At 47.9% G+C, this 20,022-nt stretch overlaps 1 protein-coding gene across 1 annotated transcript in view; it reads right to left on the bottom strand.

Annotated features, from left to right (window-relative positions):
* Positions 1–2,702: 2,702 nt before the first annotated feature.
* NFKBID (NFKB inhibitor delta) overlaps positions 2,703–20,022 on the bottom strand; it is a 30,325-nt gene continuing 13,005 nt past the window's right edge. The window contains exons 3-11 of the mRNA XM_077340905.1: positions 18,329–18,362; positions 10,733–11,043; positions 9,992–10,194; positions 8,385–8,490; positions 7,532–7,678; positions 5,753–5,804; positions 5,503–5,648; positions 5,286–5,396; positions 2,703–2,997 (exon numbers count right to left, since the gene is read on the bottom strand). Coding sequence (XP_077197020.1) covers positions 2,779–2,997; positions 5,286–5,396; positions 5,503–5,648; positions 5,753–5,804; positions 7,532–7,678; positions 8,385–8,490; positions 9,992–10,194; positions 10,733–11,043; positions 18,329–18,362 — 1,329 coding nt within the window. The 3' untranslated portion in view covers positions 2,703–2,778. The remainder of the gene's footprint in view (positions 2,998–5,285; positions 5,397–5,502; positions 5,649–5,752; positions 5,805–7,531; positions 7,679–8,384; positions 8,491–9,991; positions 10,195–10,732; positions 11,044–18,328; positions 18,363–20,022) is intronic.

The raw sequence follows: 20,022 nt of genomic DNA, 5'->3' as shown, positions 1-20,022 counted from the left end.
TGCCAATAAAGGTACTCTAACTCTACACCGGGTGAACTGCAGCTGCTTCTGTAACATACATGGGTGGACAAGCAGCATCTGCCAAGATTCTCCCTCCTCTTCACAGTGGTTTCCACATGGGGAAATTGTTGTGACCTGGCTTTGAAATCCAGGATTTTGATATGGGGGTGGTTGGCTTTTGTTTTTGGAGCATCCACATGAGGTCTTCCTTTTGCAGTGTTCCTTGGCTGAGATATTTCTGGAACCTGCTCTCCAAAGATGTCTCCAGAAACACTGGAGTAAAAAATGGTAGCTGACACGTGGGCAGGAAGGTGCAATTTTCCTTCCCACCTGCCCTTGCCAGCCATTTCCCCCTGCCACGCTTTTTGTCAGCTCAAAAAACAACCCTGGAAGTCGATATAACACTATAGCAATAGGCCTACAATCAGTTTTGAAAAAGTCTGGCAGTAAGTTTAACACTATAGCGATATATTCAAGTGGGTAGCCGTGTTGGTCTGAAGCAGCACAACACAACAAAATCAGAGTCCAGTGGCAACTTTAAGACCAACAAAGATTTATTCAAGGTGTGAGCTTTCGAGGGCAAGCTCTCCGAGTCTGAGGAAGAGTGCTTACACTCGAAAGCTCACACCTTGAATAAATCTTTGTTGGTCTTAAAGGTGCCACTGGACTCTGATTCTGATTTTGTTTTACTAGAGCAGAGGTTGTCAACCTGTGGTCCTCCAGATGTTCATGGACTACAATTCCCATGAACCCCTGCCAGCAAATGCTTGCAAGGGCTCATGGGAATTGTAGTCCATGAATATCTGGAGGACCACAGGTTGACTACCCCTGCACTAGAGCGGTATATCTGCTACCATTTTTTTTCAAAAAAGCCAGCAAGCAGGCCCTCCGGGGGGTGGGATTTGGGGCATGAGTGGATGGATGGGGAGGAAAAGCTGATCAGCCGTAAGTGGATGCTTTGTAGTTGCTTTGATTGTCTCAGCAGTGAGGCCACAATGTGGAATCACCTCTGTGCAGAAACTCTGAATCTGGCCAGCTGAGGTGGGAATGCAAGGAGAGCCACACCTGCCGGTTATTTATAGAAGTTTATTAGGACAGCAAGAACAGTCGGAAGGCAGAGGGGGGGGGGACTGTTCTATAAAAGGAGAGAGATCTGCATTCTTTGAGCAGGGGAAAGGAAAGATTTGGTTTCCCACTTTGCGGGGATACAGTGCAGTCATGTCAGCAGACTGCTTCCTTTGCATAGAGCCACGGAGAGCCTTCTAGGCTCTGAATAAAATCAGGGAATGGCTACAGTTTTTTTTGGCCACAGATGCTGTGAGAAGGGTATCATGCAGGCCAGAGCCTTCTTTCTAAAAAAGAAACACGCAGTGTTTGTCCCTGCAGCTTAGATGACCGCAGGCCCTGATTCAGCCAGGGCCTCAGGATCAGTTCTAAGCACCAGAGGGTAATATTTGCCTTAGGCTTTTCGGGGTAGAACAAAATAGTAGCATCAGAGGTTTGTGCATGCCAAGAGGATGTTTTGTACCTTCTAAGGGCATATCTGCAATACAAACCTATCGTGTTTATGCCATTCTGATGGTCAGAGTTTGTACGCTCTTCCCAAGGAATCCTGGGAGCTGCCCTTTGATAAAGTTTGAAAGATTTGTTGCTAGAGGCCCTAATGACTGCTGTCACAAAACTACAATTCCCAGGATTCCCTGGGACAGAGGGAATGACTTTGAAACAGCTTTTGATGGTTGTGGTGTGCCTTAAAACAGGGGTGGTCAACCTATGGTCCTCCATGCTGGCAGGGGCTCATGGGAATTGTAGTCCATGGACATCTGGAGGACCACAGGTTGACTACTCCAGCCTTAAAAGACAACCAAGAATTTTGCCAGCTGTTACTTCTGCAGTTCCTGTACTGCAGGTAAAGGAAGCTACAGCTGCTGGAACTTTTCGGTGGAGTTCCTTAAAAAGGCACTCTTTTCAAGTTCTGAACGAGCTCTTGAAATGGGGACAGCCAAATCTCGTTGGCTAGGCCAGGGCAAATTTATGAGGCAGCTTGGCTCCATGCTATATGATCCAATTTTCAATAAACCAATATGGTTCAGATAAAACTCATTTCATAGAAATGATAAAGTGCCGTGGATCAGGGAAGGGAGAGAACTCATTTCACAGAAATGATAAAGTGCTGTGGATGGGCAACTTTCTTTGCCCCTGGGCAACTGGCGTGGGGGTATCTGCTGGAATACTCTCACAGAGAAATTTATTTGCGGGTCACGAGAGATCGTATTTGTTCCTCAGCTCCATGCCGGCTGCAATCTGAAGAAGGCTTGCCTGGGAGTAGGCCCCATGGAATAAAGAGGGATTTGCACCTGAGTAGAAACACTCAGGATTGCTAGGAGGTGAGGAACAGAATCAGATCTCTGTACGTCAGCCCCATCGGATGCAACCAGATGTCCCCAAAGGGACAGAGAATTGTGCACCACCAAGAACGATACTACCAAAGGGGCAATTCTTGTCAGTATCACTCAAAGAAAGCCGGGTCTAAGCCCCCCTGCCCAATAAGTTAGTTAAATAGAAACACATAGCTGCAGCTGCGAAACACACTGAAACACAACACAACATCGATTCGGCCAGTCCCTCCTTGGGCGACTGGCGGTCCTTCTGGTCGCAGGTAGATGATCCATCATGGAGCAGATTGAAGAGAAGCCGGTCCAGCAGTGCCTGCCCGGCGACTCCTGAGCAGCTGGCGCAGCTAGAGCAGAGATGAAACCAAGTCAGTCTCAGTTGCAATCACCTGACCTGCCTTACTATGCCCACCCAACCTTTGCCTGCCATTCCTCTCACCTCCTCGGTGGCCGGCCCCGAAGCCAGCAGGTGAACTGGCTGCTCGTTCTCCAGGTTCCGGGCCGTGGGGTCAGCCCAGTGATGCAGCAGGAGGTGCACAACCTGCTTCTGGAAGGGGTGCCCGTGCAGCCCGGCGGCCATGTGCAGAGCAGTGTTCCCATGCGCCTGACAGGGACAGAGAACATTATGGTGTCAACATTACGCTGAAATGGGGCAGTTGCCCTTAACCTCTACCTAGTGGGACCCACTGCCTTTGACCCCCTCCCCTGGGCTTTTCCCCTACCACCTGTCCTGTGCCCTTCCAATCTGCTTGCTTAAATTCTCCCACCACCTGTGCTCCCAGCTCCCCAACATCATTGTGCAAGTGGTGCACAAGTGGCAGTACCCCCGGCACAATGCATACACCTGGAGAAAGGGTGTACAGGTGCGATGGACAACTGACCATGGGATTATAAGCACAAGACAGAGGCCCAGGGCAGTGGGGGTGGGGTGGAAAAGGAGGCATTCAGGGGTCCCTGAACAGTGTCTGTCCAAGGGCCTACAAAACCGGGAATGAGACCAGATAGAGAATTCCAGAATTACAGCACAGTAGTACCTGCTCACTTGAAAGCTCCCTGGATAGCCCAGGCGAGTCTGATCCTATTGGATCCTGGAAGCTAAGCAGGATCAACCCTGGCTGGTATTTGGATGGGAGGCCACTAAACAGATGTCTGCTTCTCAGAAATTCTGCCCACAGAGATCATGGAGATTCCTATGATAATGCTATAGAATTTATGGGATTGCTCAAGCGGCTCTTGTCACTTCTGGGTAGCTCTAGGAACCAGCACGAACTCTGTGGTCAGAACTTCCGGTAAAGAGGTGAGGCCTTGTTTTTATTTTATACTAGGGGCAAAGCCCGTTGTACCCAGGAATACAACAGGCACTAGCACACGTGCCTAGCCCTGCAGCTTTCGTGGGTGCTGACCCTCCCCCTGCCCCGTTCCCCACTGGATCTCGATATCCAGCATGTTGGAAGTGATTAAAGAGTAGGAGATTCTAATCTCAAGGGCCCAGCTTGATCTCCCAATCATCCTCTGTGTGCAGCCAGCCCCAGCCTCTAGGTGGGGGCTTGGAGATGTTGGAGAACTTTAGGAATAACAGCTGATCTTCAGGCACCAGTTCTTCTGGAGAAAACAGCTGGGAGGGAGAGCAGAGGCCATGCTGGGTCCCTTGGGGCTGGTGGGCAGCCTTTATTCCTTCTCCAACCCACCCCCTCCAGACTCCCACCTCCAAACTACAAGGAACTTTCCTAACACAGGGATCACCAACTTCCAGGTACAGCCTGGAGACCTCCTGGAGTTGAGAGTTCATCTACAAACTATATAGGTGTCTTCCCAGGACAAACATGCACCCCCACCACACACCCCTCTCTTTGGCGCCAGTTTCCACCTGCTGAACAGCTGAGCATCAGCAGGCAAGGGCTGTGATTAACTGAATGTATCATGCCACAAACAGGCAGATGGGAACACTTTCAGGAATTGGGCCCGAAACATGTGGGAACTTGAGTTCCCCAGTGTCGTGTATGTTCGCAAGTCAGATCAGAGAATACGCAGCACAACCTATATTGCACATCTTGTTGTGCTGAGCCCTGAACTAGCCCCTGGGAAGGCAGAGATACATGTGCCGGTTGGTGGGGCCCTACCCAATCACAGCAGTAAATACAGAATAGCTCGACCAGGATGAAGTCTGCACGCATTGGATAATGCACATTGGATAGAAGCACTTCAACTGCATGCTGGTTTACCACCCTCAAAGTGGGGCCTCCGAGATTACAACTGATCTCTAGACTGAATGGGGAGGGGTTTCTGTGGCATCACATCCCTGCTGAACTCTTTCTCCCCCCTCCTCAAACACCGGTCCCAAATCTCTACAGATTTTCTAAGCAAGCGGTGGCAACCCTAAGTGTGTCAAAAGCATGATTTATGCTTTTGCTGTATAGCCTAGTTCCTGCTATTCACAGACCTTGGTCTGTTATCTGTTCATGGATCGTATGCAGCCCTTTGATCTGTAACTCAGTCTTTTCAACTTGGGTCCTAGGTTATTTTCCAGGGTAGATGTGAATGTAGCAAGCATGGAGTCTAGGCTTTTGGCCCCCATTCTGCTGCCTCTGGAAATTGCTCTCTCTCTGCAGGGACCTTGAGCAGCAACAGAGATGCGGAGCAGACGACAAGACAAAACCTTGTGTTTCTTAAGACAAACCTTCTGGCATCCCAGGGAAGGGTGGAGGGTAGGTAAGGGCCTGGTCAGTTAGGATCTTCAGTCTTAGCAAGGACCTTATGATGTTGAGTTTGTTTTCCTTTCAATAAAGAGGTTTTCTTCAAATGAAGCCTGCTTATTGGGTGTAATTGACAGGCTCACAAAGTGCACCCCTCCCTACAGACACTATGGAGGGAGGAGAAGTCTGAGCAGCTCACCTTCATGTTTACAAAGTTCTGAGGATCGGGCAGCTGGAGAAGAAACTGGATCAGAGGAAGGTTCGCTGCCTGGACAGCCAAATGCAGGGCAGTTTTGCTGCTCTTCAGGTCCTATGAGGAAGCAGAGAAGAGGTCAAACAACCAGACTGGCCAGCCGATGGGCTCTGCCTTGAAAGGAGGAAGAGGAGACCCTCAGCCCAGCCTGCTTCCTCCCTACCTGGCTCTTGTAGTCAGCCCCAAGTTGCAGCAGGAGTTGGATGCAGAGCAGCAGGTCGGACAGGCGATGCGGAGACAACAGTTCCATGCCTTGTGCCTGGAAGGCCGCATTGTGGGAGACGACAGCACAGTGCAAGGGAGTCAGACCTGTTGGGGTAGCGCACCAAGGGGAGTCAGAGCCAGGCACCATGGCAGGACCTTCTCACAAGTGAGTTGCAACTTTCAGAGAATTGATTACTCGGTCCTCATACCTTCAAAATTCCTGGCCTCTACATTGACAGACACAGCAGCCATCATAACGGCCTGGAAAAGAAAAACCCAGAAGACTTTTTAATGGGCATGTTATGGGGAGGAAAATACTGGAGATGCATCAGTGTCACTTTTGGTTGGAACCCAGATTCCGTGATTTTCTCCAATCTCTATGCAAAAAAACCATGAAAGCTTCCTAGAGCATTGCTAATGCCACTTTGGGTTCCAGCCGCAAGTGACATCAACATACAGGTGACGTCGTTTCCTGGTGGGGATGTTAAGGTGGGCCTGGGAGTCTGCCCACCGGCAGCAGGCCAACAGCAACCCAATAAATCCCCAAATTCAGATCAGCATGGAGGACCCAAATCACATAGATTAGGGCTACCAGATGGCCCCTTTTTTGGGGCTCTTAAAATAACATTTGGCTCTTTAAAAAAAACACTGATGAAAATGTATTCTTTTGGGGTTGGCAGGTTAGGAATATTCCTAGACAGTAGCAATTACCACCACTTTTAATTACAGTTTAATTAATTCATAGAATCACAGAATAACAGAGTTGGAAGGGACCTCCTGGGTCATCTAGTCCAACCCCCTGCACTATGCAGGACACTCACATCCCTCGTTCATCCACTGTAACCTGCCCCCCCCTTGAGCCTTCACAGAATCAGCCTCTTTGTCAGATGGCTCTCCAGCCTCTGTGTAAAATTTTCCAAAGATGGAGAACCCACCACCTCCCGAGGAAGCCTGTTCCACTGAGAAAACGCTCTAACAGTCAGGAACTTCTTCCGGGTGTTTAGATGGAATTTCTTTTGAATTAATTTCATCCCATTCGTTCTGGTCCATCCCTCCAGGGCAAGAGAGAACAACTCTGCTCCATCCTCTATATGGCACCCTTTTAAATACTTGAAGATGACTATCAGATCCCCTCTCAGATGAGATTTGCCATAGTGATAACGTGTTTGAAACAGTAATTGGGGAAACACATCCTCTTGGTTGCTTTTAAAAAATCTGCAACCTTAATCAAGATCCTTTACTTAGAATCATAGAATCATAGAGTTGGAAGGAGCCATACAGGCCATCTAGTCCAACCCCCTGCTCAACGCAGGATCAGCCCAAAGCATCCTAAAGCATCCAAGAAAAGTGTGTATCCAACCTTTGCTTGAAGACTGCCAGTGAGGGGGAGCTCACCACCTCCTTAGGCAGCCTATTCCACTGCTGAACTACTCTGACTGTGAAATTTCCCCCCCTGATATCTAGCCTATATCGTTGTACTTGAAGTTTAAACCCATTACTTCTTAACAGAGATGCACACCTATAGCCTCTCATTCATTTCCCACCCTGTCTCCTGCTCTCAGGGCAAATGACAATATCTGAGGTTCCAGGCGGTCCTTGCATCTTCTTCTCTGGATCTATTCTGGCTAAAATCCTTGGCAGCCCAATACATGTAAGAAGCAGGCTGCAAAGTGTTTTGAATGTCCTGGCTGCAGCTGACCACCTAGCTGGGGCAAGCAAGACCCCTGCTCAAAAGCCAACTTGCCTGTTCAACGACAAGTGCCTGCAAGGGGATGTTTCCCTCCCAGAGTGGAGATAATGGGATAGGAAAAACTGATTTGATTTCTATGTCAGCTGATAATAGTGGAGAACAGGGTTCGGGTTGCTTGTAACTTCCAGCTTGGGAAATTCCTGAAGATTTGGGGGTGATCATGGAGGAGGGGGCTTGGCAGGATGCAATTCCACGAAGCCCACCCTCTGAATCTGCCATTCTCCCCACCTACACTTACAGCAATGACACCAGGTAGTCCATAGGTGGCGCCAAAGTGCAACACGGTCTGGCCCTTCTGGTCCACCGCATTGACGTCCGCACCCAGCATAATCAGGTCTTTCACAATCTCCGGCTGGTTTGCTGCAGCTGCCACGAGCAGTGGAGTCTGGACACAGGGGAGACGGACAAGAGTAAGGACCAGTTGCAGGAGGGAAAGGGGAAAGAAGGCAGGTCGGAGCTAGTCTGGCAACGGGGTGATGCTCAGGCAATAACACAGTGGTCACATCTAGGACTCACAGGTTCAAGAACCTTCCTTTTAACTGGTTCAGATCACTACTCCGTCAAAGCCAGCATTGTCCCCTCTCTCCTGGGTCTCAGGCGGAGACCTTTCCCATTCCTTTGTGCCTGATCTTTTTAACTGGAGATTAACCCTGGAACACTCTGCCTGCAAAACAGATGCTCCACCACTGAAGAAGAAGAGTTGGTTCTTATATGCCGCTCTTCTCTCTATTTAAAATTTTGCTAGCAGTTCCAGCATTCCTGTTGGCTGGATGAGCCTCCTTGTTAGCTCTAAGTTCCATTTGCTAATGACTGTCTAGCACAGGGGTAGTCAAACTGCGGCCCTCCAGATGTCCATGGACTACAATTCCCAGGAGCCCCCTGCCAGCGAATGCTGGCAGGGGGCTCCTGGGAATTGTAGTCCATGGACATCTGGAGGGCCGCAGTTTGACTACCCCACATGGACAGAACGCTGGAGGTCCAGTGGACATAACTGCATTCTTCTGAAAGCCCCTAGAGATGCTCTGCTTTGAAGACAGCTCTCTCATTATACTTGGTGAGCACAGAGGAGAAAGCACAGGCCACTCCCTTACCTTCCCCCGGTGCTCTTTGGCATCCAGCTGTCCACAGTCCCGGAGCATCTCAGCTGCGGCATAAGCCAGAGGGCGGAGTCCTTGAGCCACCAACAGGTGGAGGAGCCTGTGGAGGACAACGAACCATCACAAGCTTGCTAAGTTGCTGACAACATCAGCTCACCATTCCAGATGCTCCAGGACAGAATGGTATAAGCCAAAAGAAAGAATTGTTCCCTAACTGAGATGTGTGGACGTATGCTCCTAGAAACACAGCTACCTGAAAAATACAGGGGAGAAGCCATTAATGTTGCTACCTACCTACAGAACAGGTTACCCACTAAAGGTGCCAGAAGAACACCATATGAAATATGGTGTGGATACAATTCCGGTATGAAGCATTTGAGAGTGTTTGGGTCGAAAACCTGTGCCTACATTCCCAAGGAGAAATGAAGCAAGATGGATATGAGAACTGAGCAAGGCATTTTTGTGGATGCTTTAGGATGTAAAGGAACCTCCATCCGAGAACCGAGGCTATAAAGATTTGTAACTCTGTCTATATTGATGAGAAGGAATAACCTCCAAATAGAGAAAAACCTCAAAAGAATCTACACAGATGGAAGAAAGCAAAGGGCAGCAGGCAGAAGGGGGGCAATTTTGCAGATGAAGTATTGGCCCAATCCCAGGAACGAGAAGGCGATGCAGAAGCTGAAGTGAGAAAATCAGCTGCAGCAAATAAGGGAGCAACATCAAGAAGATTCTCCCATCTAAATAAATCAGAAGCTGTGGCAGAACTGTTCGCAAGGGGAGGCAGAGAGAAGCCACCCGATAGCCAAGTGGAAAGTAGAAGGTGGGTGCAGGAGAGGAAATTGAAGCTCTGATTCAGAATGAAGCATGGCCACTCATGGACCAGCCTCCGTGCACGAGAGCAGAAGAAAAAAGTCTCAAACTGGCGATGGCGAAATGATTTATTCCAGAGAAAACAATGTTCAAAACAATTTTCAAAACGGATTTCTGGGTATAGTCTGTTTTCGATATCTTCATCAGTGATTTTCACTACTGAAGAGTAATTAAACATTGTGACGTTAATATTAGTAGACCACGAAAACTTTGGATATTGTATGACCAGTTGGGGACTGAAATATACAAAGCAAAATATTACCAGAGACTAAGTTATTTTCTATAATTTCATCGCCCAAAAGAATACATCCAGAGAAGATTATTAACAATATTGACAATATCACTGATGAAGATATCGAAAACAGACTATACCCAGGAATCCATTTTGAAATTATTTTGATGACATTGTTCTCCCTTCCTCTATATTATCCTCACAACAACAACAGCCCTGTGAGGTAGGTTAGACTGAGAGTGACCAGCCCAAGGTCCTCCTATGAGCTTCCACAGCAGCATGGGGATTCGAACCCGACTCTTCCAGATCCTTGTACAGCTCTTTGACTACATCACGCTGGCTTGCAGCCCCCAAGCTCTGATCTCCACCTCTTTCACACCTTTTTTGATGTCATTCTTTCCCCTCCTATTTTGCCATGTCCTTCCCCAAAAGGCAAGGACAAGGAGGTTTAAAACAGTCCTCCGGACCATCAGCAATCGGCTCTTCTGACACTCACATGTCCCCGTCTTCGTCCTGCTGCAGCAGCTGAGCCAACTCCATGTTCCGGATCTTCACCCGAGCCTGGGCCAGCTCCCCTGGTTCTATCGCCACTGACGTGGCCGGATAGTTCCCAGATGGAAGGAAACAAGAGGGGTTCTCCATCCAGGTTCCTCCCAGAACCGGGTAGAGGTTCAGGGCTTGGGGTTCAGCGACTGTCTTCTGGGAAACAGAAAGCACAAGGTTGCCAAACTTGCAGGTTGTGGCTGGAGAGCGACTGGGATTACAAGGGCAACGGGTCAGTCCACCTGCTGAAAATGTCTTCTGTGAAAGGTGGGCCCCATGAAATTACATCTTATTGATGTCCCTCCCCTCCCGGTATTTCCCACACAGCCGGTCTCTGACCCCTGACACAGTTCCCTCTTCAAGAGATCATTCCTGGCCAAGCTTCAGACGCAGTCTGGAGAGCTCCCAGAATTATAACTGACCACCAGATGAGGGAGACCAGTTCCTCAATCGGGAGAAAAGAGGAGGGCTCTCCAGATGTCCATGGACTACAATTCCCACGAGCCCCTGCCAGCAAGCTCATGGGAACTGTAGTCCATGGACACCTGGAGAATCCAGTTTGGCCGCCCCCAAATTTCCATCTATTTCCCAACCTGGAGCTGCCAAGTGGTCCTCTGCTCCCAGAGCCTTCCCTGTTCCTTGCTCAAAGCTCTCTGATATTCAACCCCAAGTTTTTCTCCCCTACCAATCTCACCTCATAATCCAGCACTGGTGTCATCTTAGGACCGTATCCTTGCTCGGTAGCGCTGGTCAATGGGTGGCCGTAAGCACCGGTTTCCACGGAGGGGAAAGCGTTCATCACATCATACACTGCCCCCGCAGGCTGGAGGTGGTAATTCTTGGTGTCCAGGCAGTGGTAGTGGCATTCTGGGAAGGCCGTTTGGCCCGAAGCATCCGGCTGCCAGGCAGGAAAGGCAGCAGTGGTGTACTCCTGGGCTGCCGTCTGTCCAGGGGTGGGTCCCCTCCCTTCTGTTGCTCCAGGGGACTCCAGGAATGAGGGCTCAGCTGAGCAAGGAGAAGACAGGGCATAGAGTTGGGCGCACAGAGAGGCATGCAAAACAATAGGGTGGGAACTGCTAGGACTTTTTAAAATTTGGATGATCACTCATTAACAATGTGAAAACATGTGCCAAGGGAATCTAAAAGTAAGAACACACAGACAAAGCTCGATAGATTCAGGTGGGTAGCTGTGTTGGCTTGAAGCAGCAGAACAGAGTTCGAATCCAGAGGCACCTTTAAGATCAACAAAGTTTTATTCAAGGTATGAGCTTTCATGGGCAAGCCTGCTTCTTCGGATAAAATGAAACAGAGTTTCCTCAACCGTACGTATAAGTCAGTGGTTCTCAATCTGGGGTCGAGACCCCTTTGGGGGGTCGAATGACCCTTTCGCGGGGGTCGCGGCAGGACAAGCAGCTTCATGGGGGGGCGCCATCCACACAACTGCTTTGTGGGGTAAATTGAGAGAGCGTTCATCTGTCTGGAGAAGTGAAAAAGAGCAAGATTGGCATGGTGGGACAAGAAGCAGAGCTGAACTGAGAAATCCCAGGGGGAAAAACAATTCATATACAATTCAATCAGCTAAGGATCCCTGGCCCTAAAGAAGTCCGTCTGGTCTCGACCAGGGCCAGAGCATTCTCTGTTCTGGCCCCTACCTGGTGGAACGAGCTCCCAGAGGAGATCAGGGCCCTGACGGAGCTCAAACAGTTCCGCAGGGCCTGCAAAAAGGAGCTCCTCCACCAGGCATTTGGCCGAGACCAGATGTAATCTACAGCGACCGAGGGCCCCTGCTCCCCCCCACCCCCCCTCAGAATTCAATCAATAAGCCACCCCCCTCAGAATCCCATCAACAAGCCCTGGACCTGTTTGTGTTATGATTGTTTATTGTTATACTGTGTTGTGTTTGGTTGCAATTGTTGGTTATTTGTGTACATGTTCTACAGACTGTTTTATGTATGGTTCTCTGTTATAATGTAAACCGCCCTGAGCCTCCGGGGAGGGCGGTATAAAAGTATGATAAATAAATAAATAAATAAATAAAATATACAATCAGTAACAATGGATCTTCATGTCTTTGGTCAGTTTTGGTTTAATTTCTGTGAAAGAACCCTTGCATAAGTTTATGGTTGGGGGTCACCACAACATGACGAACTGTATTAAAGGGTTGCGGCATTAGGAAGGCTGAGAACCACTGGTATATGTAGAAGGTTTATGTGTGTATTAATTCCCAAGAAGATTTAGCTAGAGTTCAGATGCATAATTAACTGGGCAATTATAGCTGAGAGGATTGAAGCAATTCATCCCCTCTCTCCAACCTAGATATGTTTGAGCAAAATCCGTTTCATTATATCTGAAGAAGTTGTGAGTTCCTGCATTGTGGACAAGATGACCTTGGAGGTCCCTTCAAACTCTATGATTCTAAGCACGTTTGCCCATCAAAGATTCTATCTGCCTTTCTCAACTTTTTTTACCATCAAGAAACCTCTGAAACATTCTTCAGGCCTTGAGAAACCCCAGAAGTGGCAGAACCATGCAGAATAAAGCTGGGAAGCACACCTGCGTACATGCTCACCTGGGGACCCTCCCCTTCAAGGCCCATCATTGGCCACTGGGGGGTTGGCAGGTTGACATGGCCCTATATGATGATCCCACCTGATAAAATTTCAACAAATTTAAAAATATATATTAAAAATTTATTAACTCCCACCCATTCCGGAAACCCATCCAGGGCAGTCAAGAAAACCTGGCATAAATCTTGAGTAATTCTTTGTCAGCTTTAAAACTGCTTCTGTACTCAAATTCCGCTCCACCAGAAAGCTGGTTATTATAAGTCAAGTTCTTTCTGCCAATTAACATCAGTCTGTTTCTTTATGCTCTTTGATGTCCTGGCTTACTCTTCTGGCTGCTTTTTCATTGGCATGTTTTATTGACATTGGTCTCCATTATTCATTTTATTGACCGGGTTTGTTTTATTAATTTGTGTATGTAGCCATGAACTCCCCCTTCAAGGATCGCTGCCTTGTTGTGGCAAGGGGGCTTGCGTAGTTCAGTGAAGCTATGAGCTATGCCGTGCAGGGCCACCCAAGACGGACAGGTCATAGCTGAGAGCTCTGACAAAAGGTGATCCACTGGAGAAGGCAATGGCAAACCACTCCAGTATCTTTGCCATGAAAACTCTATGGACAGTTCCAATAGGCATAACGATATGACGCTGGAAGATGAGCCCCTCAGGTCGGAAGGTGTCCAATATGCTACTGGGGATGAGCAGACGGCTAGTACGAGTAGCGCCAGAATGAATGAAGCGGCTGGGCCAAAGCCGAAAGGACGCTCAGTTGTGGAAGTAACTGGTGGTGAAAAGACAGTCCGATGCTGTAAAGATTTTTATTCCATAGGAACCTGGAACGTCAGATCCATGAATCAAGGCAAGCTGGACGTGGTTAAACAAGAAATGAGAAGACTGAACATCGACATTTTAGGAATCAGTGAACTAAAATGGACAGGAATGGGTGAATTTAATTCAGATGACCATCAGGTATACTACTGTGGACAAGAATCTCGCAGAAGAAATGGAGTAGCATTCATAATCAATAAGAGAGTAGGAAAAGCAGTCTTGGGATACAATCCCCAAAATGACAGAATGATCTCAGTTCGAATCCAAGGCAAACCATTCAACATCACAGTGATCCAGGTCTACGCCCCAACCACTGCTGCTGAAGAGGATGAAGTTGATCAGTTCTATGAAGCCCTACAACACCTTCTAGAAGCAACGCCCCAAAATGATGTGCTTATCATCATGGGGGATTGGAATGCTAAAGTAGGAAGCCAAAAGATAACCGGGATAACAGGCAAGTTTGGCCTTGGAGTACAAAATGAAGCAGGGCACAGGCTGGTAGAATTTTGTCAAGAGAATACAATGGTCATAGCAAACACTCTTTTCCAGCAACCCAAGAGACGACTCTACACATGGACATCACCAGACGGTCAACACAGAAATCAGATTGACTATGTGCTCTGCAGCCAAAGATGGAAAAGTTCTATCCAGTCAATAAAAACAAGACCAGGAGCTGATTGTGGTTCAGATCATGAGCTTCTTGTTGCAAAATTTAGGCTTAAATTGAAGAAAGTAGGGAAAAGCACTAGGCCACTCAGGTATGAACTAAATCATATCCCTGACGAATACACAGTGGAGGTGACAAATAGATTTAAGGAATTAGATCTGATAGACAGAGTGCCTGAAGAACTATGGACGGAGGTTCGCAACATTGTACAAGAGGTAGCAACTAAAACCATCCCAAAGAAAAAGAAATGCAAGAAATCAAAATGGCTGTCTGAGGAAGCTTTACAAATAGCTAAGGAGAGAAGGGAAGTGAAAGGCAAGGGAGAAAGAGAAAGATACACCCAATTGAATGCAGAATTCCAGAGAAAAGCTAGAAGAGATAAGAATGCCTTCTTAAATGAACAGTGCAAACAAATAGAAGAAAACAATAGAATGGGGAGGACCAGAGATCTTTTCAAGAAAATTGGAGATATGAAGAGAACGTTTCATGCAAAGATGGGTATGATAAGGGACCAAAATGGTAGGGACCTCACAGAAGCAGAAGAGATCAAACAAAGGTGGCAAAATTATACAGAAGAACTATACAAGAGCGAGCTTAACATCCCTGATGACCACAATGGGGTAGTTACTGACCTGGAGCCAGACATCCTGGAATGTGAAGTCAAATGGGCCTTAGGAAGTCTGAGCAACAATAAAGCTAGTGGTAGTGACAGCATTCCAGTTGAACTATTCAAAATCTTAAAGGACGATGCAGTAAAAGTGCTACACTCAATATGCCAGCAAATTTGGAAAACTCAAAAATGGCCACAGGATTGGAAAAGGTCAGTTTACATTCCAATCCCAAAGAAGGGCAATGCCAAAGAATGTTCAAACTACCGCACCATCGCACTAATTTCTCATGCTAGCAAAGTTATGCTCAAAATCCTACAAGCTAGGCTCCAGCAATATGTGGACCGAGAACTTCCAGAAGTACAGGCAGGATTTCGAAGAGGCAGAGGAACTAGAGATCAAATTGCCAACATACGCTGGATCATGGAGAAAGCTAGGGAGTACCAGAAGAACGTCTACTTCTGCTTCATTGACTATGCTAAAGCCTTTGATTGTGTGGAGCACAACAAATTGTGGCAAGTTCTTAAAGAGATGGGAATACCAGAGCATCTTATTTGTCTCTTGAGAAATTTATATGCAGGTCAAGAAGCAACAGTGAGAACTGAACATGGAATCACTGACTGGTTCAAAATTGAGAAAGGAGTTCGGCAAGGCTGTATACTGTCGCCTTGCCTATTTAACTTGTATGCAGAGCACATCATGAGAAATGCGGGATTAGAGGAGTCACAAATTGGGATCAAGATTGCAGGGAGAAATATCAACAACCTCAGATATGCAGATGATACCACTCTAATGGCAGAAAGTGAAGAGGAACTAAAGAGCCTGTTGATGCGGGTGAAGGAGGAGAGTGCCAAAGTTGGCTTGAAACTCAACATCAAGAAAACAAAGATCATGGCATCCGGCCCTCTCAATTCCTGGCAAATAGAAGGGGAAGAAATGGAGATAGTGACAGATTTTATTTTCCTGGGCTCCAAGATCACTGCAGATGGGGACTGCAGCAAAGAAATTAAAAGACGCTTGCTCCTGGGGAGGAAAGCTATGGCAAATCTAGACCGCATCCTAAAAAGCAGAGACATCACCCTGCCAACAAAAGTGCGTTTAGTCAAGGCTATGGTCTTCCCAGTTGCAATGTATGGCTGCGAAAGTTGGACCATAAGGAAGGCCGAGCGTCAAAGAATTGAGGCTTTTGAACTCTGGTGCTGGAGAAGACTCTTGCGAGTCCCTTGGACTGCAAGGCGAACAAACCAGTCAGTCCTAGAGGAGATCAGCCCTGACTGCTCTTTAGAAGGCCAGATCCTGAAGATGAAACTCAAATATTTTGGCCACCTCATGAGAAGGAAGGATTCCCTGGAGAAGAGCCTAATGCTGGGAGAGATCGAGGGCAAAAGAAGAAGGGGACGACAGAGAATGAGGTGGATGGATGGAGTCACTGAAGCAGTAGGTGCAAACTTAAATGGACTCCGGGGAATGGTAGAGGACAGGAAGGCCTGGAGGATCATTGTCCATGGGGTCGCGATGGGTCGGACACGACTTCGCACATAACAACAATAACAAGCCATGAACTGGCCTGATCTCCTTGGTGTGTGTTTATTTGGTTTTTTTTTTTGGTTCTGTTGGGAGCTGTGTCAATCTCATCCAGAGAGGCATCTTATGGTTTTTCTAAAGCAGGAATTCATTGAAGCGCCTATGCGTGTTTTGCTCAACTTATTTTAGCATCGGTATGTATTTACATAACTTGTACATTGAATTCCAGTTACTGACCGCAGAAGATTTTGCCACGCAACTGTAAGCGGAATTACATCCTTCTAAATCAGTGATTTTCAGCCTTCCTAATGCCGCGATCCTTTAATGTAGTTCCTCAAGCTGTGGTGATCCCCAACCATAAAATTATGCATGTGTTCTTTCACAGAAATTAAACCGAAATGGACCAAAGGCGTGAAGATCCATTGTTACTGATTGTATATAAATTGTTTTTTTCCCTGGGGTTTCTCAATTCAGTTCTGCCTCTTGTTCCACCATGCTGATCTCGCTCTTTCCCGCTACTTCAGACAGACGGACGCTCTGTCTTGATCTACCCCGCAAGGCTGTTGTGTGGATGAAATGGAAGAGGAGCAATGTCGGCTGATTTGGGACCTGCTTGGAGAGAAGGGCTGCTCGACCTGCCGCAACCCCTGTGAAAAGGTCGTTTGACCCCCAAAGGGGTCCTGACCCCCTTAGAACCACTGTTCTAAGTCCACTGAATGCCGTTAAACAGAGCTGCCCTGTCCTGGACAGGCCACGCTAAACCAATCTCTTCAGGCCTTGGAAGATAAGCACGGTCAGCTCTGGTTGGCACTAGAATGCGAAGTCACCAGATAAGTCCTTCCTCTCTGTGCAGAGGCAGGCAGCGGAAAGCCACCTCTGTCCATCACTTGCCCTGAGAACTCTAAGGGGTAGCGACCAGCTGGCTGTGACTTGATGTCACTTCCTGCCAAGCAGAGCGGCATCCTTCCTAGTTCACTGAATCCAGGAGGCTTAGAAAGGAGGTTGCTTCCCTTCTAATAGTCTATTCATTCATTGTTATTACGTATTTAGCTTGCATGCCCTCGGGAGAGGAGAGGAGGGAAAGAGAGAGGAGAGGAAGGCCTGTCTGGTGTTAAACCACCCTGGCCTCAACCACAAGCCTGGCGGAGGAGTGCCACCTTATAGGTCCCGCAGAACCGCAATAGTTCTGCCAGGGTCCTCCTGATCTCAGATGGCAGCTCACTCCACCAGGCTGGAGCTAAAAAGGCCCTGGTTGAGGTTAGGCGGATATCTTTACGGCCAGGGATTACCAACAGATTGACACTTGAAGAACTGAGTGCTCTTTGGGGGATGCATTGGGAGAGACGGTCCCTCAGAAACGCAGCAGCCTCTCCTCGATTCTCTCTGGCTTCGGAGAGTTTGGCAGTCGTTTACTATGTTTACTATCATGAGGACTAGAAACTTTCTTTTAAAGAGGAATTGGTGGGAAGAGAATCATAGCAGGATGTTGCTGCTCAAACACCTTCAAGTGTATATTTACTATCATGAGGGCTAGAAACTTTCTCTTAAAGAAAAGAGGAACTGGTGGGAAGAGAACTGTAGCAGGATGCTCGGTTTGACATGTGCACACCTGGGTGTTGGTAGCCACACAAGATGCAATGGAGGAGGCCAGGAGTGACCTTCAAATCACACAAGGTTGACTCCAGCATTAGCGGCTGTCTTGCCAGCCGTGCAGAGTAGATCTGTCCGGCTACCCCGGTGCAAAGTGCTGACTCCTGAAAGGTGAAAAATCCCCATCCTTTCCTCCTGTCCCAAAACAGACTTTGCAGGTGGAGATACCAAGAAATCAACACCACAGTGGCTGGATCAGTACCACTAGATGAAAACTGATGGGCTTGATGTCTGATGGGCTTGTTTACACCATGGATCAGGATGCTAAGTGTGGGGTTGACTTACTATGTTGGAATAAAGGTGTTCCCATCTTTCCCTGTGTAGAAGGCGCGCCCACTGAGGTTATGGCTGGCATTCCCCACCCCAAATGAAGGAGTTTGAAAAATCATGGGATAAAAAAAGGAGGGCACTTTTCCCAGTCAGCAGTGGGAATGAACCAAAACACTCACTCACCTGGCTTGTTGGCTTCTGAAGCCACTGGTGGGACCTGGAAAGGAAGAGAAAGATCCGGTATTGAGCCTAATATAGGCAAGATGTCTGGTTGGACCCCACTAATGCCATGGGCAGGATCCTGCTCTGATCCAAACAGACTGGTCTCATGCTCCCCAGTTCTGGAGAATGCACCATATATATATATATATATATGTCCATGTCAAATCCCTGACAAAGCCTCAATAAGTAGACTTATTGTGGAAGAAGAGTAGAGAGCGAACAGAGGGCAAGACCTTTCCTTGCCAAAACTGAAACACCCAAACGACAAGCTTACGATTATGTTTCTTGCAGCTCCTCCCTGCAATTCAATTCTTGACAGATCCTCATTTTCCCAGACCAGTTTTCTAAGCTTAAAAGTGCATGCCAATTCCCAGACACGACATGGCCATTCTTAAGAGCATAGGCCAGCCCCGCAAAATCGTGATGCTCAAGACCCGCAAGACAGCTGTGAGAAAGGCCTGCTGAATTAGACACGGGGTAGAGGCAGGTCAAGCAGAACATGACCTATGATACAAACCCCAAAGCCATTACATGGCAAGATCATAACACGGGATTTGGATGGTATGAAGCTGCTTTATGGGAGTCAGGCAATCTGCACAATATACTTTTAGACCACCCTTCTTTATTTGGTGTTATTTTGCTTACTGATTGACCCCCTTCCAAGCAGAGATGAAAGGTGGGATGACATCAGGTAAATCAAGTACCATTAACAGGATGGGGCCTCCAGTATGCAACGCAATGGAGTTTGAAGAAGAGTTGGCTTTTATATGCCGCTTTTCTCTCTCCGAAGGAGCTTCAAAGCAGCTTGCAGTGGCCTTCTCTTTCCTCTCCCCACAACAGACGCCCTGTGAGGGAGGTGAGGCTGAGACAGCCCCGATATTACTGAAGAAGAAGAAGAGTTGGTTCTTCTATGCCACTTTTCTCTACCCGAAGGAGTCTCAAAGCGGCTTCTATTTGCCTTTCCTTTCCTCTCCCCGCAACAGACCCCCTGTGAGGTGGGTGAGGCTGAGAGAGCCCTGATATCACTGCTCTGTCAGAACAGCTCTATCAGTGCCATGGCGAGCCCAAGGTCACCCAGCTGGGGGAGCACAGAATCAAACCTGGCTCACCAGATTAGAAGTCTGTAAATTCCCAAATGAACCTTTATCTACTCTTTAATCAGGCTGTGCCCTGTTGCTTGCTGCATTAAATAACACTCCCCAACAGTTCCATCTCAGAGGTTTCAAAAAACCCCAAGAAAACGTGGAGCAGAGGAAGCGTGAATCACTCACGTTTCCCCTTCCGCCTACATTTTGAGAGGTTCGAAACCGCTCTCGGCCCCTCCCGCGCCTGAGCGGGTGGCAGTCACAGAGCTGCTCCTGGAGCTTAAAGCTCCTCCCCGTCTCCACGTGCTTCCCAGCTTCTATTGACCACAATTGAGGTCTTGTGCCAAGGAGCCCCTGAACATACTAAGAGTGGAATTGTCGTTTCGGTGCTTAAAACAGCCGATTAAACTGGACCACACTGAGGGGCGACGGATCACCTCTCCCATGGAAATGGGCAGGACCCATGTGAACGCAAGAGCATCTCTTCCAGCTGTGCCTACAAAGAATTTACTTTCAGAATATAAAAACATCCTCCCCCCCCCTTCCCGCTGTGTCTCTGGGAAGGAAGCT

Source organism: Paroedura picta, chromosome 5, assembly GCF_049243985.1.
Source record: "Paroedura picta isolate Pp20150507F chromosome 5, Ppicta_v3.0, whole genome shotgun sequence".
Classification (NCBI taxonomy): domain Eukaryota; kingdom Metazoa; phylum Chordata; class Lepidosauria; order Squamata; family Gekkonidae; genus Paroedura; species Paroedura picta.
Note: the sequence above shows the minus strand (reverse complement) of the source record. Positions and strands in the feature narration are given on the sequence as shown.